The sequence below is a fragment of the Sturnus vulgaris genome, chromosome 9, assembly GCF_052056855.1.
Source record: "Sturnus vulgaris isolate bStuVul1 chromosome 9, bStuVul1.hap1, whole genome shotgun sequence".
In the NCBI taxonomy this organism is placed as follows: domain Eukaryota; kingdom Metazoa; phylum Chordata; class Aves; order Passeriformes; family Sturnidae; genus Sturnus; species Sturnus vulgaris.
The window spans coordinates 7,349,069-7,374,820 of record NC_142251.1 but is presented as its reverse complement, the minus strand read 5'-3'; the positions used below and the strand labels follow the sequence as shown (position 1 = coordinate 7,374,820).

Below are 25,752 nucleotides of genomic sequence, written 5' to 3'. Positions count from 1 at the left end.
CAGGGTACCAAACTCTTAATTTCTCGTTAGCAGATTCTGTCCCATGAAAAGTTGCTGGAATTAGGCAAAAGTTACCGTTTAAAATATGTCCCAGAGTAGCTGCAGTCCAGGTACTCAAATTAAAGGAAGTGTCATTGCTTGAAAGGTAATTGAAATGCCAAAATCAGTATGAGAATTTGTGCTAAGTCCTCTCTCAGGACTACACCAAGGCTCGTGATTCAATTAGGTATTACAGCACTAAAGCCAGACCTTCACTCCTAATCTCTGGGCAGAGGATTCAGTATTTTAGAGATAAAAAAAATCAAATGACAGCACTTTCTTCCTCCTGTTCAGGTCTATATCCTAAAGGCCTGTTCTTCAGCTTTTTTAGGAGATTAGAAGACTGTGACTCCCACACACTGTACTTACAGAGGTGTGTTACACAGGCAAATGCCCATTTAATTAAACCACCTCTGAAGTATTTTTTTTCTTACTTATTTTAATTCAGGGTAAAGCAATTTCTAAAACCAACTCATATTGTTGATCTTTTAGGACAACTAGGAAGAGTCTCCAGTGCAGCCTTAAAATATGCAGCTTTTATGATGTTACTTACAGATCTAATAATTTCTTGCAGAGACATCCTGAATATTACTTGCTGTAGCATCAACTGCTTCCAGAAATACAACCTCATATAGAACTACATCCATGTGCTGAAGAAGAATTACAGAGCTAGCTATAGAAACCTGACCTTACCAGAAAGCTGCATTTTTGGAGTTCTTTAATTGATAATCTGCAGAAAAGTCCTATTTAGCAAACAAAGTTTTAAAGAAAGGGAACCATCTTAAACTATAGATGCCAAATATTTTTTTATCTTTTTTTTTTTTTTTTTAACAAACAGCTCTAGAAACCCAGGATTCCATTATCTTCCTGGGAGAAATGGAATAGTTTCAAGAGAAAATAGAAAAAAAAAAAAAAAGAGAGAGAGTGAGAGGACAGCAAGGAATAATTGTATCCTGCAGACAAGCACTCTTCTTGAAATTCCATTCCTTAAATTCTGCATGTCCTGAGATGCCCCATCCTGCCCCAAACCTCAGCTAACAGGACAGAGGCAGCTGCTCTGGTCCCTACAATGGTGCATTTATGCCTGCAGGCAACCCCTTGGGAAATTTTACTTGCAGCTGGTTTATACCCACTCATCCTCTTAGGCTCACTCATGCAAAGGAACAAAATCCAGTGACAGGGGCTGAGGGAGATGAGAAATGCCAAACAGGCCACCAATACAAGTGCATCTGAATGGAAACTGGGTGTAAGACTGCAGTCAGAAGAGGAAACATCATCCATCTAAAAATCCACTTGCCCCTCTATTTCATTTACAGCACAAATAACTGTAGAGCCTTTCCATGGCACCAGTGAGGTGCCACACTCTAAATTCCAAAGCCAAACCTTTCAAGAATATTTCACTCTTTGATTTGAGAGGTGCTACAAAGGACCTGTAATATTAAAAGCTACTAAACAATCTTCCTCTGGACTCCAGAAGCCTTTGACATGTCTCAGGCTCTGCAACCTAAACTTCAGCACCCGAGGACCACAAATTGCTAATGAAAACCACGAGCCCCCAAATCCAGGGCAGACCTAAGGCATTCCTCAAGGGTAGAACAGGAGCCACATCCAGCTCCAGCAGGATGGAGTGAGAAAGGCACAGGAGCTTGGGAAGAGCAAAGAACTGATGTCCAGACTCCATCTTCCCTGAGGTGTTCTGAAAGTACTGGTTTAAGGGACATGGGCTGGTATAAAACAAAGCTCTTACTACCAACCAGTCATATTAAAGTAATTCCAACCATGGAAGCGACCACTTGGCATTTTTACTGTATTTTGTCAATTTGCAAGATGACTTCTTCAGCTATTCAGTGTGATAAACACATATATAGAGAGAATTTTAAGTGGTCGCTTTACTTAAATGACCAAAAGCAAAATATTCTGTTCTTGACAGAGCTCAGTACTAATTTTCACCTTCAGAGCTGGTCACAGTCACATTGAGACCATTTAAGAGCTCAGAGTTTAATACAATTTATGCCCTCAGATATAGGAAAATACCTTATTGTTGAGAAAAAATATGTGGAGTATCTGACAGACCCATCATTAAGGATGTGGCCACATTCTTTTTATTTGTTCACCACAGCACTCAGTCATAGCCTGCATCCAACTTAAATAATAATTCCAAATTCCATGTATCAGCCTTTTTTATTACACGTTGGAGATTTTATCTTTATAATTTTAAAAAGTCTATTTTTCATGTTTGACCTTAACTAAAGCACCATGTCTATAATGAACTTGTCACCAAGGAGCAGGCAGGTACAAACTATTTCTGCTCATGCCAGCAATGGTTAAATGGTCAGAGCTGACTTTTCTCCTGCTTCTGCAGACCTGGAACAACTATAGGGCTTACACAGCTTCAGCTCGACATTTTCTGCTTAGGGCAAGTGTTCAGGGAGGCATCAGCAAAGTTAAATGGATTTTCTAAGGAAGTACAACATTTTATTTTGTGATGTTTCTTCCTTACCCTATTAAGCTTACATGATACCAAACCACAAACCCCCTCTGCATTGCACAGTTGAAAGAAAAAGCCTCTAGCTTCCATTGATTCTAATGGAATTTGTCATTTGAAAGGAAGAAATTCTCTCCAGAACTCATAGAATACTTCAATTAGATGGAATGACTTAGTTTATATGCACTATGTCCAATTTTTCCAGTCAAACAATCCTTTAGTTCTAAGAAAGACCAAGAAATAATTTGGTATATGGGCGTATTGCAAAGGCAAACTATGAGCACTGCAGAATAGTTTGAAAATCTTACATTTTCAATCCAGAAAGAGGTTACTGTGATCATCTTTGATGATCTACCATTTACACACAAAGCTCTTTTTTTGATGCCATTGTCATTCAGAAAAAAATGAACTACCCCACCAGAAAAACCCCAAACCAATTAAAAACATAAAAACCGTCAAAACCCCAAACAGATCTTTTAAGAAAATATTTTTATTTCAAATAAAAATAGTCCATCAGGGAAAACACACCGTGTCCCCTTAAAGACTTGCATCTTTTTTTCTTGAGAAGATGTGCCAAGACATTCAGCTCTGTCATGCCTTCCCCTATTACACTGAAGAGTTCCCTTCCTGTTACTCCATGTTTATGTTCCTTATGTATATATTCAGATCACAGAACAATGGGTCCCCATATATTGGCTCCAGATCATTCTTCCCTTGCCTGCTCTCTGCTAAACAAAGCAAAGTTCCAGGACTGCCTTGTCGTAGAACAGTTTTTCCTAAACTCTTCTTGCTGGTCTTTAGAACAGGTCAAACCTGTTGTGCTAAACACAACTGTTTGCACATCAATGCACTTGTCTAACTGGCTTTTGGAAAGCTGAAATTCTGAACATTCTGGGTAGTAAGTAATTATTTGAGATAGATCCAAGAAACACAGAGGAACACTGAATGATGAAATGGACTCAAACTCCCAGAAGTCTAAGAAACACAGTATTTTTTCACATGTGAATCAAAAATAAAAGTCTGAGGTAGATTCATTGTTCAAAATATTTTGCTTGTCTGATCAAGCAAGCTGTGGTTGTCTCCTCCTTCAGCTTCAAGATTAAAAAAACCCAACTCAGTTCTTGACTCAGTTCTAAGGTAGCAGTCATTTGACTTCCATGGGAATTTATGAATCCTCGGCTGTGTTGTTACTTTTAACAAGAGCTGACAGTTAAATGCATTTCATTAACAGAAACTAGAATGAGAATGACAAAACCTTAGCAGATCAGGTCTGTAATTGAAAAGGTGACCAATGTAAGGAGAAAGAACTGTCTGCCAGGATTGCACTTGCCTTGCACCCACACTGATAACAGCATTATCTCCTGCTTGTCGCTCTCCTACACGAGTTAGCACAGCATCACCATGATGGAGATGTCAAGATCAAACCCATGCCAGCATCAGCCCTCCCCGCACATCAAGAGCAAGAAGAAAAGTAAATCCTACTGGAAGAATTAAAAACAAAGATTTTTCCAAGCTGAAAATGAACAGAAGATTAGCAAAAGCACAGCAGAAAGTAAAGGAGGCTGACAGGCAGTTTGTTAATTGATTTTTTTTCCAGACTTGGGAGAACAGGCAGAAGATCCAAGGACAACTGCTGGGGTACAGAACTTGCTGGGAGTGTTTGCATGGGATATATATTCTCACTGTGCAGCTTCCTCATAGGCAAGCACTGCCAAAAGACTGACTGGGCCTTGAACATCTGTGGATTTTCAAAACCTACTGAACAAACCTATCTCCAGATGCACAAAACGACTATTTAATCCAGATGTAAAACAATGGGTAGAACCATTATACTGCTCAGCTGCAGCAGAATAACAGCAATCCTGGTGCTAGAATGTACTTGATGACTGAACTGGGAGCTGAGTAGAACTCCACAGTTTTGCCCAAGGAGTAAAGAAGAGGAGAACCTCTAAAAGTAATCTACTCTGAAGAAACACACCTTTTGAGTCTACCATCCTTTTTAAATGTATTTTGTCACTAAAAGCTCCTTCCCTGGGTCCACCGAATTTGTAGTCCTACTCTCAGTGGATATATGAAGGTTATTCAGCCTGATTGTATAGTTTGCTATTGTGTTCCCTTCCACCAACTGGAGGGGGGAAAAGGAGATGTAAAAGAGGAAAAAAACCTACCACTATTCATCCTATTATATTTAGTGCTCTCTCTTCCCCTGCTATAACAGCTTGCTTGATTGCCTTGTCCCCCCACTGTGCCATACTCTTTTAGCTCTGAAAGCACTTTGGGAAAGTGAGGATCATTTATGATATACTTGTATAGCACCTAGCAGGACAGGATTGTGGCTTCTGGTCAGCATGGCAGTGTCAAAGCATTATTGACCATCTCAACATTCAGCCTCCCTTGCTGACCTATTTCTATTCAAACTAATGCACAAAATTTGTTATTAATAAAACAAAATACAACTAGTCAGAGAGGCTTTGCCCACTCCTGTGACATCTTTCTTTCAGTTCTTGGGCGTCCCAAAGATACAACCTTACTGTAAGCCTTTCCATGATGCACTTCACTCACTGCTTTGCAGAGAATCAAAGAACAGCTCAGCCTACTCTGGGAGTAGAGATTGGTCTTGTACACAAGACAAACATGTTATTTCACTCAGCTGTTACTTAGAGAACCAAAGGCAAGACACCTGCATCCTTTTCTTTCCCTGGCCATGATGTAGAGGCACCTTAGAGGGGTCAGGCTTTGCCAAGCTCCATCAGAGCTGGCAGAGTCCCAGGATAAATGCTGCATTGGGTGTTGGGAAGCTCCATTTGTTTTGCCAGCATTTGGATGTCTGAATGGCAGTGGCAAAGGAGGGGACAGCTAAACCCATCCCACCCACCACAGCAGCATTCCAGTGTTGTTAGAAATCCAGCTGTTCTCTGCAAACTGACAGGATTGACTGTTCCTATTATGGTTAAAGAGACAGATGAAAGTCCCCTTCCCCATCCATTATCATGGTCTCATGTCTCCAGCAGCCAGCTCCGTGGCTGTGGCAGTAAGGAGAGCAGAGGCAGCATTAGCATTCCAGGCACAGGCAGCACAGGAGGCAGCAGGTTTATGATCTGTGCAGCCCGAGATCAGCACTGCTCTCCCCCAAGGAGCTGGGTAACACAGAGGAGCTGCACATTGTGTCACCTGTAGCTCCAGCAATGTCCATCCTTCCCAGCCTGGGAGGGGACAAGGTGGCACAATCCCTGTCCCACTCACACATGCAGACAATGCTTTTGTGGCTGGACACTGCATGGCCAGAAATTCCACATCCCCTTTGTGATCCCAACTCCTCCATGGCTGAGAGCTCTTCCTCCAGCTCCTGGGCACCAACCAGGCAGAGCCATCAGCTCTGTCCATCAGCTGTCACATCTCCCTGCTCCCAGCCTGCCTTGACATCCCCCCCTCTGCCTGGCCCCAGGGGCAGCAGAGAAGTGATCTGCTATGAGATTTAATTGCTCCCTCTGCCATGTCAGCACAGCCATGATGGCTTCTGCATTTACAGGGAGCAGAGAAAAAAAGAGTTTTCACAGGGTTTTTTAACAGTTTTTCACCATGGGTACATAATGGATATAACAGTTGCATGGAAATTTAATTTCCAGCTTCTGACACCAAAAAGCCCCTGTTCTCTTAAATGGACATGCCACCTCACTCAATTTATTACCAAATAGTATAAATAATAGTTTGCTTGCTGTTGGGAAATAATATTCCTGAAAAAGATATCATATCAGCATGGTTGCTTTTGAACACACAAAAACCCATCCAAGGAATCACTGCTGCCACTGTCTTTCATTTCCAAGACCTCCAGAATCACTGCACAACAGCCACCTACAATTTATGCTCTGGATTCAGAATTGTTTTATGTCCATCCCATCCAAGCTGCCATGAAAAAGGGATCCCTCTCTGCTCATTCATCTCTTCTGTCTGGGTCCCACTTTTCTGGCTGCACTGGCAGACAAGAGAGAACTGTTTTGTCAGGTTGGTTTTCTGTGGGATCAGTATTTTTCTAGCTCACAGCACTGCCACACAGGCACCAGTCCTAGCAAAAAGGAGATGGCAGGGATGCACAGCCAGGAGGAAAACAGAGCTGAAGTGCCCCTCTGGGTACCCAGAACACATTTTCTTGAGCTTAAAGCAGCTGTGGAACAGCAGTGTCCCATCCCTCTGTGCTTCAGCAGAAAAGGGTTGTGTACTAGTAGCTAAATAAAGTTTCCTTTACAACCACAACCTAAATTTTCAAATGAACACTAGGACTAGTTTTCAAGAGCTCGATGCCTTGCAAGCTCCTTAAACTCAATATTTAAACGTTTCTTTTGGGACACCACCCCTACGAGAATTAAGCCAAGAAAAAATGGTTTCTTCTCCAAACGGAAAATGAAACATCTCAACTCTGAACCATTTAGAGGTGCTTCACAAGGCTCTTCCAAATTACAAAGAGATTACAGAGAGTTAATTTGCTGACCAAGACATGCGAGTGGGAGCTTTGGGCAGGTGTCTGCCTTTACACTCCTCAGAAGACATGCAGAGACTCAAAATCTTTAATCTTCTTTTATTAATACAATATTGGTTTTGATAACGAATGTTTATTATTTAGCTTTGTCTCAGGATTGTTTTGACATTAGATGACACTGCCCTTAGGACCAATATTATAAATTAAACAGCAAGCTGCCATCACTTTAAGTGCTGTAATTTTAAAAATAAAAAAAATGAAAGAACAGCTGTCACCCAGGAAAAGGAAACAGCAAAACTGGAACCTAAACAAACATTCCCTTAGGCTGCTATTGTTTCCCTAATAACTTGGATGGTATTTCCCCCTCCCCACCCACACAGCAGCAGTTGGAATAGGAAGACTGGACTTTTCTATTGCCATTTGACAAAATCTTTCTGAGTTTAGAGTATTGAACCCTCCCTTATATAGCATTATAACTATATTATTATATCCTATATAACTATGACTACAAGGAAAGAGGCTCATGCAGAGTTCATGGGAGTGATCAGTAGTTGCTGGTGATCTCATGTAAATGGGTACAATTTCAAAAGATTCCAGGATGTCTGTCCAGAGAGGTCTTCAGGAAAAGTTAATCCCTCTACTGCCTGCCCTGGCAGCTGGTGAAGCTGTGTAGATGAACAGATGTTGTAGAAATGGCAGAGTGGAAGTGAGAAAAGATTGAAAAAGATTCTGAGATGCTGCTTGGGGTGGAACAGTTTAAAACTGGGACATACACTAATCACAAGCTGGGCCTTCCTATGTTCACAGAAAACAGGCACAACACTTTCCTCACTCTTCCTCTTTAGGCTGTTCACCCAGAAGGAACAGTAGGTGCTCTCACGAAGGCAGAATTTCATCTCTAATTGGTAATTTCTATAGTTAAGGAAAAAATGTCCCCCTCTCGACTTGCAGTTTCCATTTTTCCCTTAATTGTGGCAAAGACAATCCCTGCTGGCACAAACAAGCACTGGAGTGTAACCTGCAAAGCCAAAACACAGAAGCAGCTTGGTTCTGCTCCATGCACCAGCTGAGACAGGGGCCTCAGTTCTCTGAGAGTCACAGAATCATAGAATAGTTCAGGTTGAAAAGGACTTTTAAAGGCCATCTAATCCAACTGCTCTGCAAAGAGCAGGGAGATCTTTAATAGATCAGGTTGCTCAGAGCCCCATCCAACCTGACCTTGAAAGTTTTCAGGGATGAGGCTTTTACCACCTCTTCGGGCAACCTGTGCCTATGTTTCACCACTCTCAACCTAAAATTTTTTCGTTATATTTAGTTTGAATCTACTTTCCTTTATTTTAAAACCATTGCCAGTTGTTTTGTTTTGTTGGTACAGGCCCTGCTAAAAAGCCTGTCCCCATCTTTTTATAAGCCCCCCTGAAGTACTGAAAGGCAGCAATAAGGTCTCCCTGGAGCCTCCTCCAGGAATTCAAGAAGTTCTGCCAAATACTACAGTGACTCTGTACTCCTCACCAGGAGTCAGGACAGAGAAATCTATTCCAAAATAACTGCTGAAGATGAGGTAGAATGGAGGAGTCTAGTTAGGGAACAACCTAACTCTGTAACTAGAGCACAAGGACAGCTTCAATCCCTGTTTATAGCCTCAACTCTATGGGCATCCTCAGGGATGGATGCAGCTCCTTCTTACCAGGCCAGAAGAGCAGAGGGCTGGAATGGAGCTCAACTTCATCAACACTTCAGGGTCTGGGATTTGCTCCCAGGAGTGTTGAGATCTCTGTGATGCTGCTGGCAAGGCAAATACAGCAAAGTCAGCAGGGCTCCCCCCGAGCTCCCCAGCTGCTTTTGCCTTCTGCAAGGAGCCACAACTTTGGTTTGGGCCAATAATTGTGTTAGAGAGGGAAAACCAAACAAGGACAAGGGCAGCAGGGGAAGAAAGCCCAGGGAGAATCAACAATGCTCCTGAGTCACAGTGCTCATTGCAAGTGCCACTTGTGGGCACCTCCCTGAACCAGAGCCTCAGCAAAGCAAGAGCACCACAAATCTTGTTTGGGGAAAGGCAGGGGACAAACAGTGATTGGAAAGGGGACTGTCCCCACTGGGGACACCTACACCTTATCACAGCCTCTGTCCTCTTGGGAGAAGCACCCAAAGGACATCTCTGCTGCCCTTTGCCACTGCACTGACACTCCCCTCTCTCAGGGGTAAAACAAAACAAAGGTCTGCAGCACGTTGGCAGAAGTTTACTGAGTCATAATAACAAAACCTCAAATAAAACACAAAAGCAAAGCAAAGCAACCAACCCAAAGAAAAAAATCTCTGGAGAATTTAGTCCTTTGTTTGCTGCTATGAACAGAACTAAGAACTCCAACCACCAGAGATATGTGCCAGATTTATAGAGGAAATTAAAAAACAGAAGAAAGCCAAATATGTTTAGTTACTTAACAGAAAGTAAATCTAAGAAACCCAGATAGGATTATTCAGACCTAAGATCAGCTATTCAGGAGAGGAGAAAAGGGAAACAAATATTTCAACCAAATGGACTTTAACATCCCTGTTAATTACAAATACATTCTGGAAGAAAAAGATATGCAAAAGAAATAAAGTCAGTGAAGGTCAAGAATAGGCTCATACAGCAGCTTGCAGACATAAATGGCACTTAGGTACAAAACTTTGATTCACTTGGCTGGGATTCATGAGCTGGGTGCTTATTCTCTGCATAATGGCTCAAAGGTAATAATCACAAATGGTGCTATTTAAATGGAAAATAAATAGCCCTGTCTCTTTAAGGACATCATGTCTCATTCTCAGTGGAATAGTGGCAGCTATAAAAAAAGCTATGATTTCAGTATTTCTTGTTATGACTTCTCTCCCCGCTCATCTAAAAATAAAAGGCTACTCTGTAGTTCCAGATCAATCTAACTAAAAGAGAAGAATTCGCTTACAAAAACAAAATAGCAGCTCTGACACTAGTTAGGTATTCATCACATGTGGAAATGGCCCATAATGCTGCCTTCAAACCTTTCCAACAAGTTGTATTAAATTAGGTTGGGTTGGGATTTTTTTCCTTCCACCAAAAGCAAAATAAATATAGCTTTATTTAATGCTACTAAAACGTTCAGATCCAACTGGAACCCCAAGGCATGTGGCTTTGTTTTTAAAGCACATATACTGACTCTATTGATTGGTGCAGTCCTCTGTGCAAGAGAATTTGTCACATCAATAGCAACTGAAAAATACTCAGGAGCTGTAATATGGTTTAAATGAGCAGTTACCACATCAATATAAAGAGCATTTCAACGGCAGTAGATAGGAGCCCTTCTGCAAACCTGGTATTTGTTTTAAGATAAAGGTTGACAACTTTTTTTTACAAGGGAGATTTTTTTAAGCAATGGTGAGCAAAGCAGCAACCCCTGTAGCTGTCCTGTGGGGACAGCACTCTCCGGGCAATAAAAGCCACCATGGACAGAAAACTTCCAGGTAGGAAAGGAGCAGCAATGCTGCAAGCCAGGTGGATGTAAGGGCAGAGATAACTCTGCTGCTCCCTGGGCTCTCCCATTGCTGCTGCCCAGAGCACACCTGGGTCACAGCTGTGCATCCACCCCTGAATTTGCATCCCAGAGCCCCCAGCCTGGCACAACACATGAGCTGGGACCTGCTGGATGTGAGAGGAAGACAGAATTCCTGACCTATCCTCAATGTCAAGCAAGAGCTGGGGGAGGAAAAAGTTTCTGCCATGCTGCCATGCCTCTCCCTCTCCTCCAGCCTCCTGGGAGAAGGTGATACATGGAAATGGCCATTCCCAGCTGATACCAAACGTGATCTAGGCAAGCTCAGACAGACTTACTGGCCTCGATAATATGCAATCTAAATTAAAAAGTCAAGTAAGGTGTAAGAGGAGAAGTGCAGGAAGCATCCTGCACCGTGGCTGCATCCTGGGCTTGTGGGGTCTGGCACACATGGCTGGGCTCCCAGAGCTCCCCAAGGTGTGCAGCCTCTGCTTTGGTCACAAGGAATTGGAGAAAAATATAAATGGGAAGTGCATAGCAAGGACTAAACCTCCATTTCATGGGCTTGAGAAATCCTTGTTTCTTCAAAATGAGTTTTCTGAGGAGGGAGCATGCTTTTCCTGACTCAGTGTGTTTGTAGAGCACAATCCTCTCTCAGCCACATCCCTCCTTCCCTTGGGTTAAAGTGCAAGGGACATTCTTGTCATTCAGACAAAAATCCCACCAAAGGAAGACGAGAAGCAGCATGTGCTGCAAGTTTTGAGTAAGATGAGAAATTTCACACTATCCTGATATCTTCTGGGTAACTGCTTATTTTATGATGACTAATAGGCAATTACTATGGTAATACTGCAATACAACATGTGTGAGGTTTGGAAATGAGAAATTATAGGTAACTACTTTGGACTCATTTCTATGGTAACAAAAAGTAATTGTCATTAAATACCGGTTATATTGCTGCTGTACCTGGTAATTATAGATTTTTTTATGCCCAGTAACATAAATAAAACCAATAAATTTATTCAAAAGGTCCACGATTGTTTACTTATATGTTGCTATATAGAATACACAATGACAAACACCTAATTAGGAAAAATAAACTCCATTGAGAGCTTCATCTTGTCATCTGAGATGGATACTCTGGTTTTCAGTTTAAGGAAATGCATGAATTTCACATGTATTAAATGAAGTTAAGGGAAAAAAAAAAACACTTCTCTGCCAGAAAAATAGGTGAAAAATAATGACGAGACAAACAAATGATAGTTTGCATGTATGGAGCTGTGTCTTACAACTGAATAAGTGTTAGTAAGAACCACCTGACATATCCAGTCCCCCCAAAAAGGACATAAATAATAAAATAATTTAGATAAAGTCCACATGTACCTTTACTGTTAAAAAACCCTTATGAATTACATGTGAACATGAATTTTTGACTGTTTCTAGAGTCACAGAAATAAAGTCCAGAAAAACATGTTCAGGATAAATCTGAAGTATTTCACCTGATCCAAAGCCTAGTTTTCTGACTGTGTTTCAAATCTTTCAAAAGGAATGGTTAGAAAAGGTCAGTTTTTAAACAAATCGTGCCATTAACAAACAAATATGAAAGACGATTGTGCTTTACAAAATGCTGGTATGAATAATTTAAAATGTTTCTCAAGCCTTCCCTTTTTTTTTCACTTACAACAGTTTGCTAAATTTGACTTTCTTCTACAAACTATTTAAGTCCTTACAAAACTACATTTCAGAGACAAAAGTATACAATTTTCTCAAAACATGAAATCCCAACACAGCTTTCATATGGAATCTGACACTGTTTATGGTGAATTTGGTTTTCCAGTCTGGGTAGGGCTGGCCTCCTTTCTGTCCAACAAATTAATTTGTTAACCCCTCACACAAGCAAGAAGTAAGGACTGCGTTGAGTTAAAAAATATTGTGGTTGACAGTGAAATGAGGGAGGATTGGAATTGGTGTGTGCCCTCTCCTCTCCATTCACAGAAATTCTTGCAGTGCCTACAATCAGGCTAGGAGGATACAGCAGTGGTGGCATTTCAGAACATTTCAGCCAATTCATGGCTGTAATTCACCAAAAGCTGATCCTGTCACAGCTCCCCCAGAGAAGGAGCACAGAAAAGCCAAGGAATGGGAACACTCACTGGGTCATGCAACAGAGCCTTCAGAGGACGGTCAGGATAGTTCATCTGCTTGTCATGGCATTTCTGGGATACCTCAGTGAAGAGCTTCCCAGGCTAAGCAACACATCCCTTTTGGTGCCAGTGTAGGATTTTGCCTCTGAAAGGTGAGGCTGACAAATTGGAACTAATCTAAGACGGTGTGGTACAGTCATCTTGCCTGCAGGGACACATTTCAGCATTCAGCTGCAGAATGCCAGCTTAAGAACAAGCTCTTGATAAAGGAAAGTTCAGGCCAAGCCTGGGGATGCACGACTTTTAAATCAAGAACACTTTTTCCCCCCCCCTAAGTCTACCCCCTCCTCCCTGGGGATGGCAATATGATAATGCTGTACTGCAAAGAGAGGGAGAAAAGTCTCTTCACTGCACTAGTTTTCCTTTATTTCCTAAAGCTGTTTCACAGTTTAATCCGTCAGAGAGGGTGAGATTAGTGTTATGGAGAAACTCATAAATATTTTTATTTTTGTGCCACATTCTTTCAAACTAAAGCTAAAGATGAAGTCATGCACTTACCCCCACCAAAAGGAATCTTTCTATTCAGGTGAGAGCTGAGGACAAGTTTCCAGCTAGAAATGAGGGAAATTATTCTGAAGACTCTTTATTTTAGTTGGGTCAAACAATGGCATCTTCCTGGGTAATTTAATTAACAAGCCCATGCAGCATAACATCATCTATACACTGTAAATGCAAAGCCAGTTACACTTAGAAGTGTAATGATATCAGGCTTTAAAGTCTCCCTGTTTTGGGAGAGACTCTACATCCTTGGCCACAGAGAATAGCAGATATCTATCGTTATTCTGTATTTTAGGAGAAGTTGGGTAGAATCATGCAGAAAGAAAAGGACTTGGAGGGTGGTTTTTTCTACTGAAAAGAGAGTTTAAAACAAACAAACAAAAAAAACAAACAAAAAATCCCCACAAAAACTTTCACTGAAATTGTGTATAGACTTTCCAAACATTCTGAATTGAAGGAGCTGCTTAATCTCCCCTGTACATCTCACAAGGCACCTTGTCTTTTCATTCCTAACTGCATAGGTTCACAAATTCTTAAACTATTGCATAAACTTCAATAAATCAGTAAAGTTTAGCATCCCATTTCCATGCATCCTGGTACACTGAGCCCTGACATTCATTTCCATGACCATTTCTTTTAGAGCACCTGAATATACATGCAACATATAAACAACTTTCCTCACAGATGAGTCTGTGCTTTATAGCTGCAGTGTTAAACTCACTTGTTGCTGGTGATGAACATTACACCACACCCAAGGCAGAGTCACAACCCATTTTGTTTATTCTCTTGAGAATGAACAAGTTTGTGCAAAACAGGCAATTCTTGGTGGCATCATTGCAGATTTGGCTTAAACTCCTAAACCTCAGCTCACAACAACAAAGGAAGGAGGATTTTGGAGGAGAGCACAGGACTCACACCCTCAGTCAGTCCTGCATCCCCAGAAATGGCAATGAAGAAATCTCACCAGCTAGCTGTTACTATCTCAACCTGGCTTAGTGAGTGGCTGGTTTGTACCCTGATGTCAGGAGAACCATGCCATGCCATGGTCCTGGGTTACAATGTAAAGATGTGCCCAGAAGCAAGTATTCTATCACCATCTCTTGAAACCAGCTGGGGCAGTGATCCTTCTCTCTGTGGGAGAAATCCTCTGCTAATGGGCCATCTGTTAAAACCAGGTGAGGCAGTGTTCTTTATCTTTTCCACAACCCATCCTTCCTCCAGGAGGATATAATCTGTTAATGGGCCATTGGGTGCCAGTGCATGACTGATAAAATTCCATCATCCCATTGGGAGATGCTCCAGCCAGGGGGAGGAGCCAAGCCTTTCCTACCTAGATAAAAACAGATTTGGAGCAAGGCAGCCTTTTCCCCCTAGATCCCAGAGGAAAAACTGGACCTTTCAACACCATCACTGGACCTTTGGAGGAAACCTGCACCCTTCTACAGGAGCACTGCTTCAACTGAACCACATCTGCCATCCAGGAGGACTGCAGCCACCATTTAATGGGACTGCTACCAACACCCTGACTGACAGGGTGTCAGGTTGTATTCTGTCACTGGTTCTCTTTTGTACTATTGCATGTATTTTATTTTTTCTCTTTTTTCCTATTAAATTGTGTTTCTCATTTGGAGTCTCTCACTGGAGCTGCTGACACACTCAGGCTTTAACAGTGCCCACTGTGCCTGGGGTTCCAGAGCACAGCCAAGTGCATCCAGCAGTGCACTTTGCCAGTTGTGCAAGGCTGTGAGCTGGTGGGGTAAAAGAAAAGCCTCTCTCACACTGGCAGGAGATCAATTTACAAACTCAAGCATGAGGTTTAATTACCCATTTCATTATCTTAGCTTGCACAGCTCTGAGTGTGAACCTTCAATGAACCAAAGAAATAGTCACCAGCTGCTGCTTTGAGAAAGAGGGAGATAACAGGGAGAAGTTCACATGCCTACAACTGCTCTTGCTGCATGTGGCACCCCTGTTTGCAAAAGCAGGGGGTTATCCCCAGCCAGTGGATCTGTGTTAGACCCCACTACATGGACAACTTCTGAAAGTCCTGTTTATGTGCTGATCTGAACAAAGACCAAAAGAGAGGAAGCAAAATTATCTAGCCAATCACTGAGAAGCCTCAGAGTTAAATTTTCAAATGCAAGCAAGTGATCCTTGGAGATTTTTTTTAGAAATTCATCCAGTAAATTCAAGTAAATAAATTGTGATGTGCTTGTGGATTTTGTATGAGCAGAAAATAAAGTGTTTGCTGTAAATTATTCACTCAGCACTAGTTAACTGCAATGCTGGCACATTACTAGGCTTTTTAATATTCTTCTCAAGATAATGGGTAGCATTTTGCTTATTATGCTCATTTTTAAGTTATTAGTTACATTAGGCCATTTGTAAATACAGTGAAGAATTGCAAGAAAACCGAATGTTTTTTCAACTAGCTCATTAAAATTCTCTTTAACTTCAGGAGGGTTGAAAATCCTGCATATCATGGAAAGTTAAACCAAGAGTACACCATCAAGCTCAGCAATTCCAAATTAATTCACATGCCCTTTCTCACTACCTGGGATCCCAAAAGGCTTTTCAAGTTCTGAGCCATATGAATGCCTATAAAAAGCTGTGTGTCTCTCAAAAACTATAAATAACAGTGCAGGGGAAAATCTCTGCAGGGTAAGTGAACTTATGGGGAAAACAAAAGCTGCATAATTGCAACTGGAGTTTGCTTATGTGCAAGACACCTGGAAGAAAGGAAATTAATGTAGTATCAGATTCTAGACCCATTTTGGGGCTTTATTCCTGTGTGGTGACACATTCTGATAAATTCCTGGTGCTGTCAGACACCACCAGTGCAGTACCACTGTCTGATTTGGGATTTGCCAAGAGCTGGTGAGTATCACTGCAGCTGGAAGGACACCACCTCTTCTCAGAAGTTTCACTCAGAACCACTGTTGAAATCGCCCCCACAGCTCCCTGCTGCTTCAGTTTAACAATGGGCAAAAAAAGAGGAGGGCTAAGGAGCACAGATCACAGAAACACAAATGCTGGAAAAGACCTCTAAGACCACTGAGTCCAGCCTTTAACCCAGCACTGCTGAACCATGTCCCTAAGCACCACATCCACATGATTTTTTTATCACTTCCAGGGATACTGATTCCACCACTGCCTTGGGCAGCCTGTTCCAATGCCTGACTGCCCTTTCAGTGAAGATTTTTTCCTGACACTTAATCTAAAACTCCCCTGGTACAACTTGAGGCTGTTTTCTCAACAAAGAACTGCCAGCAGCCCCATTTTCTGCACCTTCTATCTCCTTCCTCAGTGCTCTCCTCATCCATACAATAACCCAGCCTTATTCTGCCTAGCAATGCAATACCTAATTAGACCAAAGCTCAGGGTAGCCTGGCTACAAAGTGAATTGTGTTATTTAGTCTTGCACTGTAAGCAAAACCACATGCAGTATATTTCATTTCTCAGGGGCTTCTCCAGAGAACTGTGTGGTACATGTAATTGCCCCCACAAACAAATCATCAACTAATCAACTGCTTTTCATTATCACCTCCAGCAGCACATTTATTTTGTAAATAAATGCATTAAGAGCAAACAATTTTAGGGAAAACAAAAGATTATCTGAATACGATCTCAACAGAGGACGTAGTAAAGTAGTAATTCAAACACTAAAATGGAGCAAAATTAGCATAGGGTGGAATGATTATTCCATTCCGTGTATCCCTATCTATTACAGTACAATAACAGAGTGAAATCCGTGACTTTAATGGATGATCTGGGTAGTTTAAGGGAGCTGTGATTGACTGACACATTTACATAGAAGCTGATGAGCAGCATAATGAGTGCATTTATGAAACACAGCTAAGGTCTAACTCTGAGCTGACATTAACTCCCACACCTAGAGGCTCGTAGAGCAGATACCCTGCTGTCTTGGAGAGCTGCTCTCTGCCTCCTGCAGTGAACAAATTTGCCATTTGCCCCTTTCCTTCGTGGGAATTTCAGGAAGCACATGGCCACGTGAGAATCTCCAGTTTAAGAGGAATTAATTGAAACAAGTCATAAAAGAGTCAATGAAAAAACACTGCAAGGTGTATAAGGCAAATATAACAATACATGGGTTAATTCCCCACACCATACCTGTAATTTCCTAGATAAACTCCATCAGGATTGAGCATGGGAGCAATCTTGAAGACCAGGTGGTCTCTCAGTACTTTTGCAATTGGATGGTGGCTCACGAGGAAATCAATTATACCTGAGGAAAAGAAAAAGGAGTTTGAAGAGGAGGGAGTCTATGACATCAATGATTTCCAGATGTCTACCTGAAATTCCACATCTAAAAGATTGGAATGATGATTCATGCTGGTTCCTGCCACTGCTCCTGCTTCCAACAGAACAAACCACTTGCAATCACATAGCACCTGCCACCTGCTTAAAACTCCAAGAACTTTCGGGAGAAATGCTTTAATCTGTCCTCATAATGCAGGTACCACAGCTGCACTACCAGACACGGTCGAGTTTCCACAGAGGGAGAGGTAACTGCTCATCAGGTGAGCCATGATAACAAAACCTTTCTGCTCCTAGGAGGAGAAATGAAGATTCCCCTCACACCCAGCCTGCACAGGGCTCACACTGCAGCTCCTCAGTGACAGGAAATTTGTTGAGCTGAGCCATCTCAAATTCATTTCAGCATACACCCAGAACTACCCATGATGTATGAACACAGATTTCAGATCATCTGCATGTATAAAGAACTGTAAAGTGCCCCCCAAAAATTGAAGGAGTTTCATAACATGTGCACTGTACACAGGAATATTGTGCCACTGGTGGACTGGAATTTATAAGGTCATGTCATTCACTTCTTTTACACTCATAAAAACCAGGAGCTCAGTCCAGGGCTGGTGCTGGGGCAGGAGACAGGAATCTGGCACTTAAATTCACGGCTCATCCCTCCACTGAGTTAGTACTGACAGAAATAGCTTCCAGGGAATTAATGTTGAGATAAATTGAGTTCCTGTGTAATCTCAGGACACCCACAGATAGGTCATGACAATTTGCTATTTATTGTAAGGTCCATCCTGTGAAGCAGGAACCATTTACTGAATTTCCCCAGAATAAATCAATCACTACGGTCTACTAACAGGATAAAATTAAGCAGAGAAAAATTAAGGCTGCTCATCAGTAAAATTTCAGTAATGGTGAGCTCTATTAGAGTGTGGAATTGTCTCTCCAGGGTAAGAGTGGAATCCCATCATCAGAAACATTTAACACTGGACAGGGTAAAGCTTTAGGGAATAGTTATAACAAGCAACAATTTGGCACAGAAGGGATGGCCTGGGCTAACTAGCTGACTCCAGACCTGATTTTTTGTGATGCAATCAAACTATTAAAAAAAAACCCTAAACCCCATGTTTGTGCCAGGTTAAATGCACTTGTTTACAGCTTGGCTGAAACATGCATTAAAGATGAGACCAAAATCTCACATTCTGCATGACTCCTTCATTTAGCTAATTTCTTTTGGCCTACTTTTTTTTTTCAAATACCAGAAAGTCTGAACCTAGGCTGCTGTTGGAATGAATTCTAATATTCTGAGGCACATGGAGAAAAAAATAAGGTTCTGAAATGTCTGAGATGATGAAGGTATAGTTGACTCTAAACATCAGCAATTTTTTCATGTCTCAGTGACTAATCCTGAAGACGAGAGAGGAACTTTTTTGTAACCAGGTCTCCCACTTGAGAAGAAACTAAAACTGAATTTCTGAGGCAAATTAGCATATACATAATTATATTGCTCAGGAAATGTTCCTGCAATTACCTTCTCTCGATGAAGGAAACTGAACATCGATCTGCTTTTTGGCTGGTGTTGTGATTTTTGTTCATTATCCAACAGCAAGAACACGAAGGAACGACAGGGACACAGTTGGATCCTGAATAACCAGATTTCCTAACTGTGTGCAAACACGAAAAGCTTAGCTATGTTAAACTGCTGCTCTGACTGTTTCCTGGCAGTGTCTGAAACATAATCCACAGTCCTCACACCTGGAGGGCTCAAAATCACTTAAAGGGAAACAACCTCTCACTTAGTCCATGATTTCTGAAGACATTGTGCTGGTTTTAGTTTTAAAGAGCTTGCATCTTGACTCAACTAGACTCAAACATCACATCAGTTTGTGTTTTCTAAAACGCTTGGAGGAGTCAACTACTCAGAAATCAGTGTGTACAGAACAAGTTTAGTCCTGGGTTAGATGAGACCCTCCAAGCTGAACCAAAACCAGCACAGATATTGCATGGTGTGCACTGTGCACCACTGCTCCACCAAAAGCCTTGGCAGCACACCAGGCAGGCACATGGCACAGCTCCTCAGGCTGCAGGGAGCACTGTGAACAGCTCAGGGGTGACAGGACTGCTTTTCTTTCAGGAGCTGACACAAGAGCCCAGGCTCTAGGGCTTTGCTGGGGCTGCCACTGTGCCAGTGAAGGGGCTTGTCCATGTTCTGCTCATTTCACCCCTGCCATTGATGCAGCCTCGCTCACAGAGCACGAGCATCTCGGCCACTGGAAGCTGCAGTTCTCAGCTTCAGCAGGCAATTACTGTTCCCCGAGAAAGAACATGCAATGGTGTGGAAAGCTGCACAAAAACATGCAATGGGTGAGGCTCTGCTGGGCCTGATTCACTGCTGCACCCAACTAAAGGAGCCTGACCGTGGGCACCCAGGGCTTGGTGTCAAACATGACCCAGCGTTTCCCCAGGCACCCCAATCTCCTCGGGCTGATGCAGCCAAGTTACTCATCAAAAGGAGATGTACTCTCAGAATTCTAACCTGGGAGTAGAGGAAGTAGTTTTCTCATGCTCAGTTCTAAGGAGCATGAGAAAAGCATGAGACAAAAGCATATATTTACATATACAAGCCTCACCCTAAAATTATTTCAAGTATCCAAATAATCAATACAACTAGGAAATAGCTTTGTCTTTCAGAGGAACCCAGTAGTTCTGGACTGTCTGAAATATTCTGGATCAATAATGTTTAAGATAAAAATACAGATATCAGACTATTAAAAAAAAATACCATTGCCGAGAACTTGGTCCTCCTGTTAATAAATCAATACAAACGAAATTTTACAGCTTCTGTAATCAGCAAGAGACATATCAGTGTATCTCATTAGGCCAGGGTTAAGAATTTGGCAGCAACCAAAGCCCATTTAATATCATTTACTTCAAGGCAGACATGGCAATACAACAGATGCCCTAATTTATTTGTTGATCTTTGTATTAAAATAACAGTTTGCTGGTAAACAGGAAGGGTAATGATGCCAGTCACCCTTGTTAGTGGCTAATAATTGCTTAAATTGTCCACTAATTGACCTGTGCTACTGTTGAAGCACTGGATCGTGTTGCAGGGCATGAAGTAAACAAGGCCACTGTAATGTTACTTTAGAGAATGACTTCTGGAAATAGAGCTACTTATTGCCATAAATTTTCTTTTCACAGATGAGCAGATTAATTGGTCTGCCAATTAGTCTGCTATTAAAGAAAAAAAAGGGCTGCCCACAGATTGGTTGGATCTTCGAACTGTAGCCCCAGTTTGGGTCAAAGGAAATAATCCAATCTGAATCAGTCACATCAGCTACGAAAAATAAGACAAGCATTATTTAAAAACACAAACCTCTGTGGCTGGAGATCAAGGAAAATAGCCCAATAACAAAGTATTAACTCTTCAAGAGACTTCAAAATGAAATAGAGAATATGATGGAATGGGTCTACTGAGACACACTACAGTGTGGAAAAGTTCTCCAATTAGAAGAAGCAAAACAATATGGATTATTTTCCTCTCAAGCTTTCTGGAAAACAATTTCAAATAATAATATGCAATTATAGATGCTGCCTGGAAGCAGAACAGCTCAGAAATCAGCATTCAGCCATGACACAAGAAGAGGCTTATTCATAGTCCACTAAAAATCCACCAAATTCTTTACATGAACTTCAAGGAGCTTTTCAGAGGTGCAAGTGAAAAAGGAAGAAATAATTGAAAACAAGGAAAAGGGAAAACAATACTCACACCTGCAATTATTAGAGACACGGCCACATTGACTTTAAAATATCAGACTGTTAAAAACTGACTTCTTGTTAAACCAGTTTCACTGAAACTGCACTAAATCTGGACCAAATCCCTTCTGCTCTGAGTCACTTCCTCATTTTTATTCTTTCTCAAGGCTGAATGCACTTTTTCAAATTTCTCCTGCCTCCTGCAGCTCAGCACCCCTCAGCTGCTCCAGTGTTAGGTTCTGTAGCATCTTTCTGCCCAGCCCAATCCAGCTCAAATTATCTGCTGGTTCTTCTCAAGCAAGTTAATCATTCACTCTTCCATAACGTCATTTCCACTGTTCTGTCAAGACATTTCCTCAACAACCTCCTTCAACTCTGTTTAAACTTCCTGCTGGCTCTAACATGACCTCTCCACATTTGCTCCTTCCAAAGAAAAGCCAGCCTTATCCCCTGCTTTTTCCATTACTCCATCCTTTCACCCTCAGTCTGACAATATATTTAATTGTGCAACTATATAATACATTTGCCCTGCTCCTATTAGTGAAAATCTAATCAGCACAGATCCTAATGCAATATGGCAACTGCTAATGCAAACATACCCTGCACTGTATCTAGTATATGTCAAGAAAGAAGTGATTTATGTTTTCAGACCCATTTCCTAATGCTGCTGGTATCCTTCACTCAGCTCACCACAGCCTGCAGGTTAAAGAGACTCTGACAATTGGGCATAAGAGCCATAGGATTTATTCACTGGAAAATAAATTTAAAGATGCTTATCTCATATAAAACTATTGAAGTATACTGTTAAAGGAGACTGAACCCAATGTGAATGACACTATAGTTATGTTTCAGTGGGGAATAAGTAAGCAAAAATATGGGGTTGGGCTTTTTGGAGAGGTTTTTTTAATGTGACACTGAAAAAATAAAACAAAAAGGTGATAATGGTCAAGCAGTTAGAATATTCTCAAAAAAACCCAAGTACAGTACATAAAATAAATGACAGCAAGCCATCACTGTGCCACCATTTGCCTAAGAAGTGTTTTTCCTACAACAACAGGGTCTGTTCAGCCTTTGCCCTGTCTCATGGGACTGCAGGAAAAAAAAACACATCCAAAACAACAAAACAAAACATGAAAAAGACAGATGGACCCTCTTCTCCACCCCAGCATGGTGGGAAGCAAAGGTGTCACACTCCCAGTGAACCATGCCCAGCACAGGTCACAGCAATGCTGTGCCAGAGTGGGCTCCAGAGAATGCACATCTGCTCCTCCAGTGCAGCCCCAGCAGAGCCCAACAGGCAGAAACGGTCCAAAAATGCCTTTGTCTGAAGTGCTTCAATATTCAGCACAACAGCAAGAACAACAATGAAAGCATGTGAAGGGTGATAAACGAGCAGAGCTGACTCATAGTGAGGTTACTGACATGATCTAACATCATGCTGTCACCAAAATTATTCCTGCAAAAGATCATCACAGAGGGGTCCATATGCACAAAATCATCACAGATGCTGACTCTGCCCCTTCTTCCAGTTCTACTCCTCCTCCTAATGTGGAAAACAGATTGACAAACTCCAGAGTGTTTCATTTGTGGTACTTTACATTTTTTTAGAAACATGTTTCTTGGGCAGGGAAAGGGGTGAAGGAGGGTGATGCTAACATCAATCCAGAAAGAATCTAGAGATTCTGAGTGCTTTATTAATAGGTTGCTTTACCTTTCCAAAGGTCCCTTTGGAATCCATGGCAAAACCAAGGTTTATTTCATCAAAATTATAAAAGCTAATATGGCTGGTGAAGAAGCACAGCAAAACTAAAACAGACACCAGCTTACTGCATTAGACGAAGGAAAATTTGATGTCTGAATTATGTCACCAGTTTCCAAATGCCCAAACTGGTGTCCATCTGCATACACGTGCTTCTCTCTCAGTAGTTTCTGCAGTCAAGACTGGGAAGATCCAGGACAGTGTTTGTTTTCCATGAACCCCTCTCTGGCCATCCCCAGCACTCCCAGGTGCAAGGCAAATGAGAGTTCTTGCTCTCAGAGGGATGCAGCACCTTGCACAAAACCTGGGTGAGCATCCATCAGACCCCCCTTTTCAGGTCAGACTCTTCTCCTGCTTCCTCTGCTGATGCTCAGGCTTCGTTCAGACTTCCCCCAGGAAAGGCTCAGAGGGGACCTGCACAGGCCTGCTGGTGGCACATGGTGAAGAACAATCAAGTTTTTTGAAAATGCACAGAAGTGAACAATTTTCCCCAGTGGTTCCTGTGGACAGCAAGGTCTCAAGGGAAACAACAAATAAACAATTGCCCACGACAAAACACATCAGAGCCAAGCAGGGCAGGTGAGACAGCTCTAGGAAGGACATCCCTGGTTGCATTATTTCTGAAGGGTACAGAAAGAGAAAGGCTGATTGATTCTCTTGGAGTACCAAACCTTTTGATCACACAGAAATTTGTCCCCAGCTAGACAGGTAAATATTTCAGTGCTAAGTAAGATCTTGTTGCATGATTTCGGTTGGTTTAAAGCACCCCAAAAAGTCTATAGGTCCCCATGGTGATTTCAGTTGTTTTTTTAAACCTGCAACCACCATTGCTATTGTAAAAAAAAAAAACCTAAAAACCCAAATCAACAGTTAGTACCTGGTAAATGGTGCACAGAGCCCCATTTCACCTATTTTTAAAGAAGTTTTAATCAATCTGAGTCAGAAAAGTTGCACACCTAACTAAGGATGCAGCTGCAATAAGCAGATTGATTAGAAACACATCAAGCTATATTACAGCATGTTTGTTCTTTTATTTACCGTTTAGTCTCTCATCTATTCTCTGCTGTAACTCTTGGTCTCTTCAAAACACAGGATTAAAAGCAAAGGAAATCTCAAATAATGGGATAAAATGAATGTGCAGGAAATGAATGGGTGAATTAGATTACAGCAGATGAAACACTGAGGTCTCAAATGCAAAATGCAGGGAGTTTATTTAATTTGTTACTCTTTTAAAATGAAAATATGCTCACTGACTTGAATTAGTAATTTTCCTGCTTTAAGATATGTTAGGCCATTACAGCTAGGCCTGTTTCCAGAGCAGTGAAATAAATGGAAAACAGCCAGTCTCCCAGGGAACACAATCCTCACTGCATTTTGCCAGCCCAGTGGAACAGCGCTAATGTCAGCTCCAGAGAAAACCACGCTTCTGCTGGAGGGGCTGCATGCAAAGGAATTGAGAATGACTGGCAGCAAATACTTCAAATGGCAGAGCAAGGCACTGTGGATTTTCTCCAGTTTTAATGTGCATGGTAAGCACAGACAGTAATTGATTTAAAGAAGATTTAAAAAACCCATCATTCCTGACCATTCCCTCCATCCCTTCTCCAATTAGCCCAGGGTTTCAGGAATAATTAATCTGGAATTTGGTGTGGCTGGAACACAGATCCCTGTGAAGCAGTGGGAAGCAGTCAGGAACCTCCCAGTTGGGTTCTGTCAGTATGAGAGAGAAACTGCTCTGCCAATTGCTGACCCAAGTCAGGGCACCCCAGCCAACACCTCCACCTCTCCAGGTCTCCCAGATATCTTATTTTGCATGTAATGATCCAACAGATGGGACTGAAGTCTGTAGTGGAGGACCACAATAAATTAATAATTTAGTCCTCTCTAAACACATCAGCAGATCAGGGTGTGGGGACAGTGAGCAGTTGTGCTGCTGCATCACAGCTCTATGATAAAATGACTCTGACCATTCTGGTACCCAACATTTCAACTGCTTTCCACAATTATATAGTCATAAAAATCCTTGTAAGGATACAGGAGACATTTCTGCCACCACAGCCTTAAGTGAGATTTGACATCTATTAAGACTGCAACTTCAATGAAGATTTGGGAAAACTGTGCCATAGTAAAACATTCTGAGACTCCTGGGTGAGAAAATGGGCCATATGATACCATGAGGCAGACCTTGTTTCATATTTTAATGTGTCTGCTGATTGGACAGGACTGACTGAGATGGAAACCTTTAAATTTATTATGGATATTTATTATGGAGGTACAATTACACTACTGCCTTTCATGTGCACTATCCTACTATTTTGAGACTTCTACATTTAGACCATGCAAACAAGGCTTCAGAACACCAAAGAGTTCCAGACCCTGACACTCCAGATGCATTTCAAACAGGGAGAATACTCAGTGAAATGGATGTGACTGGAATAGTCAGTCACACATCAGCAGTCTAGAAGTGCAATCAGTTCAGTGTAGAAAGTTGCTAAGTGATGAGTGTTTGGGATTTCCTATGTATTTTTATGAGCTGTTGCTCTTTCCTCATAAAAAGATTCACATCTGCTTTGAAGGATATGTGGCTGCTGGTGCTTGGCTGGAGCACAACATCCCAATTCAGTGCTGAAAAGATATAGATATACATTGCCAGTAAAACATAATTAAAGTTGGCATTCCCAGTGACTGGGATGTGGGACCAGGAGCCAGAATGCCTGATCTTAGTCTCTAGCACTGCTGATTTTTGGCAAGTT

At 41.7% G+C, this 25,752-nt stretch overlaps 1 protein-coding gene across 3 annotated transcripts in view; it reads right to left on the bottom strand.

Moving 5' to 3' along the window:
• Nucleotides 1-25,752, bottom strand: part of BEND5 (BEN domain containing 5) — an 875,016-nt gene that overhangs the window by 163,466 nt on the left and 685,798 nt on the right. For all 3 annotated transcript variants that reach the window (XM_014870680.2, XM_088169741.1, XM_088169740.1), the window contains exon 8: nt 17,338-17,452. In XM_014870680.2, the coding sequence (XP_014726166.2) occupies nt 17,338-17,452 (115 nt within the window). The remainder of the gene's footprint in view (nt 1-17,337; nt 17,453-25,752) is intronic.